Below are 10,168 nucleotides of genomic sequence, written 5' to 3'. Positions count from 1 at the left end.
CCCCCCCCCCCCCCCCCCTCTTCCATCCTTCTCCTCCCCCCATCTCCTCCTCCCCCCTTCCTCCTCTTCTTCTCCCTACTCCCTCCATCTCCCCCCCCCCCCCTTCCCTCCTCCTCCTCCCCCCATCTCCTCCTCCTCTTCTTTCTTCTCCACTCCTCCTCCCTCTTCCCTACTACCACTGGCGCTTGTCGCCGCCCCTCCTCCCTCCATGCCGCCGCCATTCTCCTCATTGCCACCCGCCGCCCCCCAACTTGCGCCCGTTGTCGTCGTCTAGTGCCACGCCACCCACCGACACTTGTCCCCACCCCTCCTCCCTCTGTGCCGCCACATGTCCCGCCCACCACCCTTTCTTCCCCATCCCACTCCCCCTCCCTTAACCACCCCCACCCAATTAACCACCCCCCCCCCCCCCCCCCCCAATTAACCACTCTCCCAACTAAACTTAACCCCCCCCCCCCCCCCCCGCCCACCCAATTAACCACTCTCCCAACTAAACTTAACCCCACCCCCCTTCCCACCCTCTCACCCCACTCCTCTTAGCCCCCGTTCCCCTTTCTTTCACCCCCTCTACCCGCACCTCCATTTTCCTCTCCCTACATGTTCATGCGATCGTTCGTGGGCAATCATGCACAGTTGCGTGGGAGTATGTCTAGACTTTTACGTGTCGCTTCGTGCGGGCATCCACGTGGTTTTTCATACATGGTCCATGTGGCCGTCGTCTTCGCAAGTGTTCACACGAAGACGTGTGTCTGGACTTGTCCGTGCGGTGGTATGTGCCCGTCCATTCACAAGTAGCTGTTCACATGCATTTGGGTACCCAATTTTTCATGAAAAAACTGTCAAAAACCCTTAAAAACACATAAAAATCAAAAAAAAAATCATTAAATTTTACAAAAAAAAGGCTGAAATTTCCTTTGATCAACTAGACAATGTTTGGATTATTTTCCAATGCTGAAATTCCAATAATTAATTGCAAAGAGTTCAAAAACTTCAAATTTTATTTAAAATCCATTAAAAATTGGTAATAAAATCATTTAAAAATAAATAATAATCAAAAAATTTCAAAACTTACATCCACCTTTTTCTTTAATTTTGAGATTTTTTTAAATTTGAACATGCCTTATCAAATGGTCAATTTTTTATTTTTGGGTAAAATTCTTGAAAAAAGCATATTAAATACCAAACATAAACAGAAAAATGTTGGCAAACCCTAGACACCTTGTTGAAATTTGTTGGTTCAGTTTTCACTCATGTTGGATGGTTGAAACATCATACTTAAAATTTGAAACCTTTTTTATGTGTCCAACCTAACACTTTTAATATATAAAAAAACGGTCCAACCTCCAAAATGCTTTTAAATTGGATTCACACCTAAACATTTCAACCTGGGGGATTTCTTCATTAAAAACAACAAAACAAAAATAAAACCAAAGTCAACACACAACCGAAACACTAACCCCAACCAAATCAAATACACCCATCCTAATATTGTCGGTAAAAGTATTGTCTTGCCACAAATCTCGCCAAACACCACATGTTTCTTGATTAATTTTTTTAATGTGGTGTTGGTTTGGTTTTTTATGAGCTTACCATGTTCAAATCTTTTTAAGTTATTGGCTTTTCTCTTTTGAGACTCATTTGCATTGTGGAATTAATGCATGCGCATTTAGTATCCTTGCACATACACACTCTCTCAGGTCATTCTTTACCCCTTCTCGTTTATTTTTTTCACTAACCCAAAATTTACTTATTAATTCCTAAAATGAACCCTAATCACCACCATGGCATGTGCATATGTGCTCAATACACCTTCTTTTTAATTAAATAAAACTCAACCAACCGTTCACTTTACACGCGCTACGTGCACTTCAGAGACACCTTAATTTTAAATAAAATGAACCAGTTGTCATAAAAATGCACACACTAAAAAAACAAAGCGCTTTAGACACATTAAATTCTTAATTCATGAATCTGCAATTAGAGACCCAATTTGGGTATCAAAGTCCGGGATTCGTTAAAAGCACCGTTCCATCTTAATAAATTGTAAATAGCAATTTGAAAACGAATTGCTGTTTTCTTTTTTAAGGTTTACAACCTAATAAAATGTCATCTATTTTTACTAAATTATTAAAACAAATCCTTTATTAAAATAATTCCCCTAACTGCACTTTTTTTTATTTTCCTTTTTCAATAAACACGCTTCACAGGATGGGCACGTATAGTCTTCAGAATGGTCTTTCTTCTCACTGATAGTCAATGATGTTCTGGTTATGTTGTATATGGTTATTGATTTGGTTGATTTATACGATTAAGGGTACGGTTTGAATTTATTTTTCATTTTATTTGCCTAATACGGGGTCTCAAGTGCATGTCTATTGCATATCACCAAGCTTCCGATTGCATTTGTGGTGATTAACACTTTAGGAGTGTCTTTCTCAATGATCACGAATCCTCTCTGGAAGCTAGTCTGCCAATTTCTCCAAGAAAAGTTTATGCCTGCCAAGACACCATCTCACTACTTGTCCAAGGAGCTCTTCACAACTTCCAAGATGGTTTTAAGAAGAGGGGTTGCCATTAACTTGAGCACTTGGTCCACAAAGATGGACCAACATTTTGTCAAGGTGACTAGAGGGAATGTTACCAATGTAACCTTTGGTTTATATTTATATGCTTTTCTGACATATTCAAGCCTTAAGAAGGGTGTTTTGCCTCCTCCTCCATCTGATCCAGTCCCTCCACCTCCACCTTCAAAAGATCCAGAACCCATTGACAAAGAGGATACTGACTCCCCTCCTCCACTGGTCATTCAATGAAAGCGCTTGAAGCATGTAGCAGAGACAATTCCACCAATCATTCCTTCAGCATCAGTTCCTGCTACCTCTAGAAGTGAAGTCCCTGCCTATCTCATATGCAACAACTTATTCAGGGCACATCGAGAGGGTTCTTCGAATATATCAGTTCCTTCGCTAAACTGCTTAATGACAAGGGATATCATCCCTTTCCTTTGCAAAGACATCTAGAGTTCTATTAAACTCTTAGTGGCAGGTTGTGCTCAATAGTTATATTCTTCTTTCTATGAAGAATTGAGGCAATCCAAAGACCAGATAAATAAGGCAACCATAGAGCTAGCCTCTGCCAAAGATACTATTTTCGATCTGTTTAAGCAGATGGAGCAACAAACCAAAATGATTGGGACCCAGAGAGAAGTATTATCTTCTTTGAAAAATCAATTTAGCAGAAGCTCAGTCAAAGGTCAACAGGGTTTCCGAAGAGAAAGAGAAAATGTCCAACGAAGCTCAAGAGTTCAAGACTCTTCTGGATATGAAATTGTCAAACTTACAGACTGCTCACAATACAGTGGAATCCCAAGCCTCCCAGATTAAACAATTGAAGGACCAACTGGCATAGTTACGATCATGATTCCCCCAAGTCCCAGTGTCCCCATGATTCCTTCTATCTCAGTAGGACTTAGCTGCTCTTCAACGGAATGCCACTTTATGTCCTTTATTTCGGGCCAAGGTTTAGATATTACAGTCTAGAATGGATATCTTATGAACTACTTTTGAGCAGTTTATGGAGTGTATTCCTCCCGACCACTCTTTCTTTGTTTATTATCAACAACAGAAGTTGGCCTTTTATGTTAAACTTTCAACCATAGATTTATCTCCTCCAGAGGATGGCTGGAGTGGAGACTGGTATGCGGATTTGTTGTCTGAAGTGGTTAGGATGGTGTTTGAGGATTCGGTAGTACCAGATTCAATGTTGATGTCCTATATGTACCTCAGAGGTGAGTTGTTAATTCCAGATGATGAAGACCTCTCTTGGTATGTTGGAGATGTAGTCTTGCAAGTAGTACTCTATGTACACCAGTTGGAGCTTAAGATTGATGAAATGTTGAACAAGTATTCTTCTAGAGTAGCTGACTATCCAGAGGATTCTTGGCATCCTATACTGGATTTTGTGATCTTAAATCAAAGACAGTTAAAGGCTTCGTCTCATGTGCAAAATGTCAACCAACTGAGGGTGGATCTATTATCTTTCCAAGCAACCTCCTTTTGATCCTTTATTTTTTGAGGCCTATGCTAGGCGTTCTGCCTTAGGACCATTAGTTCCATCCTCGACCTACTATCAACACATGGCTCATAGGTATGACGCTTATCTGTCTCTTTTCTAGAATACCCCACATGTCATTTTATCCCTTCTATTTCAACCTAAAGATGCACCCCATATTCCTATTTTTATGCAATACCCTTTCATCATTGATCGGGTATTTTCTCCTCTTCTTCCTTGTCCTCCCCCATCTTCTCATTTCCTGTCCACATTCCCACTATATTTCCTTACTCCCTTCCTTTCTGATACTACTAAATTACCGAATTCTCCTACCTTATCTTATTCTTCTTTTTACGATTTCGCTTATCCCTCTCTTTATCCTTTATCCCTTATTCCATTCCCGTCTCTTTCATCGTTTATTCAAACTCCCCCTCAGTTGGTTACAGGATATGAAGGCTTTGATCAAATAATCCTGAGAAGAAGAAGCTAGAGCACTGGAGATTCTTTGACGAGATCCCAAATTAACTCGCATGTGATTCCAGGAGAATGGAAGACTGCAAATCAAGCCTTTCACAACTATTTATGTTTTTCTCAGCTTCATTCTCAATCTTCGGATCCATCAATCAGACTGACTGCCCATTTTTCATGGTATCTAGTCTTTATGCACCGTAACTCTCATAATGATCAAAAGCAAGTGCCAAAGTTATGTTTAGATGTCAATGTAGATGTGGATACCCATCAGTTGGATGTGCTTTATTTTCATGCTTCGTGCTTGCCAAGCAGATTTGTTATCTTACTAGAGAGAATGTGTTGTTTACAATTCTTGCAAAATCCTCCAAAAACCTTTGTGGATGAATCTTTATCCCTCGAAAGGTTTAAAAACCATCAATCCTTTAAAAGGGATCATCTTCATTGATATGTTATCCTTTGTAACTTTGATGCTTGATCAAAATACATCTATCTTTTTCCTTTCAACGAGGTGCTATTCAGATATTGTTTATGTAAGTGGTGTGAGTTGTGGTATGTGTATATTGTTTATCTTTGTTGAATGGAGTTGAAGTTAAAGCTTTATTGATGAAGAAGATATTGGATTAAAAGCTAGCAAAAGATGATGATACCAAGTGGATAAAAACTAGGCCAAAACCAAACAATTTCATAGTAGCAATGATGAACTATTGACATGATCATATGCTTCATCTAAGTCTAAATTAAATAAGACAATCTAAGCTGATAGGCTATAGCAAACTCAATAGAGCAAATGAGAATTTGAGAAGACATTTATGGATCTTACATCTACAAATAGACCCACATTGAAAAAGGTGCACCACACAAGCCAAAACATGTAGTGAGGTGTGCCACACTAGCCAAAACATGTAGTGCTTAAGGGCTTAAATAATATGTTGTAGAAAGATAACATAGCAAGGGACCACATGGCTGGGGTCAATGTTTAAACATAACCTTAGGTAGCAATGTACTCATGCATTGATCAACGCCTTCAATGAGGGTACCTATTTTCTTGACACAATAAAGATGCTCGCCAAGGTATGAAGAGCATTCATTCCAAATGGCTTGAAAGGCCTCTAACAAGGAGCCAAATGGCTTCAAAGACCTCCAATGACCAACCATTCAGCCCTAGAGAGCCACCATGTCACATTGCCCAAACAACCATCCTCACTCCGTCTATTATAAATGTGCGCTCTAATTCAAAAGTTACTTTAAAAGGCACGAAAGTAGTCACTCCATGAAATAAGTCTTCAAACATGAGCTCAAAATCTTGAAGCCTCAGAGGCTCTAGCTTTGTGAGAGAGAATTTGTGACCATTGCAACAATTGCCTCATCATTTCATACAAGCTTCACTCATATCCCTTTTGAGTTGCAATGGAAAGAATAGACAACCAAGGTACAACATTTGGTTCACTAATATAATAAGAAAACATGGTTCCTTATTATGACTAGATATTAGATATTTTGTGAAAGAAAACAGTTCTTGGTTAGCTCATTAGTAATATCTTTTCATGGTTAAAACAATTATAGCAATACTTGTGGGATTTTGATCTAGATTTTTGCTTTTACCAATTCCATTTTGAACAATAAGATATTGGCCCAACAATACCAACTACAATGTCACCATAGTTTGACCGTATATCTTGTAATGCCATTTTTCACTCCACCATATTACAAATATCTGCAGTCGAAAGCACCTACAGGGACATTGCACACCAAGGGGAAAACACAAGATTTGTTGGTCATTGTGATATTACATTCATAGAGTTAAAAAACAATTCTACTTTAAAGCCAAATTGCATTTTAAAGGGTCTCAAAAATACATATACCGCTTTTTCACTTCTATCATCAAAATTTGATCTTCACGGAAGGGCTTATTGTTTAGTTTGGTTACTCGTTATAAAACTCTACCAAGGCCTTACAAAAAGTGTTAATTATCCTTGCATTCTGCCTTTGTGGATTGACCCTTTTTCTAGATCTTACCATTGTGACATCATCATCTTGTTCAATTCCTTGTGGTGCAAGATGTCCTCTGCTTCGAGATTCAAATGCATGCCGATAACAGATTCTCGAGAGTTGAATAAGGAGCCATAAAACAGCAGCGATACAATTCCTTGTCAAAGAGACTCTCGATAGCACCCCCACAGTCAGGCTGTTTAATACCTGGCTCCGAACTAGTCCCATAGACTGGTAATTTGGTTCTCACTCTGCCCCTCTCACAGTACCATCCAAGTAAACCAAAAAGTTTCCCAGCTCCCTCAGAACAGGTACTAATCCAGTCTATATTATCCCCGAAACTTCAAGAATTAGCTGGCTGTTTGGGCTCAAAAATCCTCTTAGTCCTAAAACATTATTGGCTGCAATCTCGCAGTTTTGGCCCAAAAAATGCCTATAAAATTCTGCACTGCCCTGAAACTAGTTCGATATCAAGTACACTAAAAGCTTTGAGGAGGCCAGAGATACCCTTCTCCATGTACAGTACCACCACTGTCTCACATTCAACAGCCCGTCGCTGATTCATAAAACAAGTCAACATGGCTCCTGATTGAATCGAGTATTAATGTACTCTACTTTTAAGGCCTCATCGCTGCAACTGAACTAAAGGACAGATGCTTAAGCCCCTTGACCGTCGTAGATGCTGGGGAAATAGGTGCGTCACTTCACATCCAAATCTAGTAAAAGGTTAATACTACAATTACTCCCACCCAAAAAAAGTATAGTACGCTGGTAGAGCTCCTATCCAGAGAGGAGATTGATGACTCGAACAAACAAGTCTCAGTAAATAAAATCTATGGTCACAAAGGACAAGTCATACACACATTTCCATCAATGATGGACATGGCATAACAGTACATTTACACAGTTTTCCATCGTCAGGAACATGAAATACATGACATAGTCCATCATGACAGAAGTGAAATTTAGCACCGCCATGTGACTCAACTTGTGCTTCTCACCTGCTAAAATTTTTCAAGGATAAACTGCTCACAGTTCACACTCCTCTCGGTCTTTATGTACATTAAACCTAGTTTGGCCTGGAGAATCCCTGAGTTCAGCTCATTGAACCTTCTTTTCCTTCAGAGGGCCATGAGGTATCTTGCTCAAAACCTTCTCCTGGAACATTTCCCGTAATTTGTGAGTTTGCTGCAGGCCCCTCTGCAGAGAGCTATCCACATGATCCTCATACCTTTCATAGAGCGCTGGGACAGTAAGAACCAGGACAATACCTGCAACAACAACAAATTCTCTGTATTGTAAGACCAATGAAAGGCACTTGTATTCCCTCTCCAGGATCCTGGCACTTCAAATTTCAAAAATCAATAACACAAAGACACAGCCAGTAACTCCGGCAAAACTTTGAAGCTAATAAGTTTCTTAAGCCCAATACACTAAAAGTAAAGCGTAGAATAGCACTTACAGAGATAAACAAGGGTCAGGAAATCAGCCCACTTCCCCATCAAAGAAAGAAACCACAAACCTAGCTCCACCTGCCCATAGGACAAAAGCTCATGCTCGGATCTAAGAATACACCCTGTCTAAAAAAAGCTTGAAGCTTGCTAGGAATATCAGGATATGCAACCTTGAAAACGATTTACCTTGAGAAATAACTTCACATCCTTCCCAAGGATAAGCTCATGCACCATGCTTACAAGCCAGTTAATGTGTTCTTTAAGTACTGTAGCTGCATGAATTGCAGTGTCCTCAGATATGTGGAATGTAGGCACTGGAGGCGGAGATCTGCACAACACGCCACCATTCCGCCAATTTGAGACTTCCATATACGGAGCTCTACTTTCAAAAGACAAAAGCTAGGAGATGGTAGTTACCGCTTAAGGAAAGCAGCTGCATTTGACCAGACAAATAGCAGGGCCAAGGCAATCATCAAGGATACAGACAGAACAGGGAGCAGATGACAACCGAACCACTCAAAAAGCAGCCAAACGCCTGTGGCAGCACCTAATATAGCTGCAGATACACGTTTCTTCCTCCACAATACGACATCCGCCACTGCACTAAACAGTAGTCATCAGCCACTAAATCAAACTAGTCTCCACTGTCAAGCCCTCTCTGAGGATCAAACATAGGGCTACAGGGCTTAACAAATACTTGAAAAATATAATATAAACAAACTGTGGTCACATGTACTGTGATCAAAGAGAGGGCTTGAAAAAGCTAGACATAATCTCCAAAAACTAACATTTAGTAAACCAACAACGCATCCTCGGAACCTCAGCGAATGTCGAATTAAGGTGAAAGTAAAATGCCAATCCAAAATCCAGAGGTCCCAAATACATACCTCTTCTTGGTCACTGTTATCAAGCCCCTACCTCCTATTCGCCTAAAACCATATCGCATGGTGGAGGATATGGCTAAGCAAAACAAACCTAGTGTCTTAGAATACTGCCTCCAGCAAGACCCAACATTTAGCACCTTTGCCAAGGTCTTCATAATGATCGACATGAGTCTGACTGATGACGACATCGTTAAGCTTGTCTCCCAGTAGCATCCGCTCGGGAGGAAAACGAACACCTATACAGTAAAAACATTCCTATTCCGGAGGAACCATCACAAAAATTCCGAAAAAAGACTGTCGCAAACACACTGAGACTTGAGAGAGAGTACTGTATCTTACGAGCGACTCTTATGCAATACTACCCTGTCCCAATGAAGTTTTATGTTGCAGATGATAAAATATGCAAGCTCGTTGCCCTCCACAATGCACTATCAACAGAGCTGACGAGAAACAGACGTACCCTTGCCACCACCTAGGAGTTCATGCACTGATTTCTGTCGGTCAAAGAGGCGCTTGCTCTGCCTGCCTACATCAGGCTTCGCTTCTACCTCCTGTGCTGCTGGAAGGTCCTTGATCTTGTCGGTGATACTATTGATCACGTTGGAGAGCTTCGACTCCCCTCCATCCGCCATGACGATCAAAACCTAGAGACTGAAAGCAGGCACGAGAGACCAAAAATCACTTTAAAACAGATCACAGCAAGTATGAGAGGGAAAAGACCTCCGAGCTCCATAGCAGCATATCTACCTGTAATAGTTTCGAGTGAGAGGTTTTTGTATCGGCTCCCAAATAGAGTTTCCTGCAAGCCGGAAGGAGACACAGATACACGTAGTGAACTTGCGGCAGACACAAAAGATGCTAGGGTTTCAGTAAAAGAGACAGAGAAGAAGATGATGATGAAGACGAAGAAGATGATGAAGAAAACAAGGTACCGCAGTTCAACAAACAAATGAAAAGACGACCGTCTATCCCAGCGGCCAACACGTGTCAGCAGAAGATTCTGGGCCGCCACGCTGGCGTCAGGCCGCACCACGCAGTAGCTTGGTTTCTATGAGACATGCAAACGTGCCGCGTGGCTGCCAGTATTTGCAGAACTCACGAACGACCTCCAGGAAGAAGGCTAAGTTTTATGACTTCTTTTTTTTTTAAAGCACTCCGGAGTCCGGTTTCTTTGAGGACTGCAGCGGAAACTCGGGGCTAAGTCTTGGGTTTATAAGCTCTTTTGTAGAAGGCTAGTGAATATCCAGTGTTAGCACAAGGTGAGCTCAATTCAAGCCCACCTCAAATGTGTGGGCATGCTTGTGAGATTTCCTCTTAACC

At 41.1% G+C, this 10,168-nt stretch overlaps 1 protein-coding gene across 1 annotated transcript; it reads right to left on the bottom strand.

The window, feature by feature from the left end:
* Positions 1-7,314: 7,314 nt before the first annotated feature.
* On the bottom strand, positions 7,315-9,780 carry LOC148015616 (reticulon-like protein B12). Its single transcript, XM_087665790.1, has 6 exons — positions 9,596-9,780; positions 9,309-9,499; positions 8,382-8,562; positions 8,151-8,292; positions 7,973-8,042; positions 7,315-7,781 (listed from the first exon to the last, which is right to left on the bottom strand). Exons 2-6 carry the CDS (start codon positions 9,478-9,480, stop codon positions 7,612-7,614), a joined length of 735 nt encoding a protein of 244 aa, XP_087521916.1. The 5' UTR covers positions 9,481-9,499; positions 9,596-9,780; the 3' UTR covers positions 7,315-7,611.
* Positions 9,781-10,168: the final 388 nt, after the last annotated feature.

Source organism: Lygodium microphyllum, chromosome 24 (genome assembly GCF_053477565.2).
Source record: "Lygodium microphyllum isolate KBCC chromosome 24, Lygodium_microphyllum_v1.1.10, whole genome shotgun sequence".
Classification (NCBI taxonomy): domain Eukaryota; kingdom Viridiplantae; phylum Streptophyta; class Polypodiopsida; order Schizaeales; family Lygodiaceae; genus Lygodium; species Lygodium microphyllum.
The sequence above is the reverse complement of the archived record's forward strand: the minus strand, read 5'-3'. Positions and strand labels throughout refer to the sequence as shown.

Coding starts and splice junctions, on each gene's coding strand:
- LOC148015616 (XM_087665790.1), bottom strand. CDS start 9,480: ATGGCGGATGGAGGGGAGTCGAAGCTCTCCAACGTGATCAATAGTATC. Junction 8,563..9,308: donor ACTCCTAGGTGGTGGCAAGG/GTACGTCTGTTT, acceptor TGTTTAGTGCAG/TGGCGGATGTCGTATTGTGG. Junction 7,782..7,972: donor CCTGACCCTTGTTTATCTCT/GTAAGTGCTATT, acceptor TTGTTGTTGCAG/GTATTGTCCTGGTTCTTACT.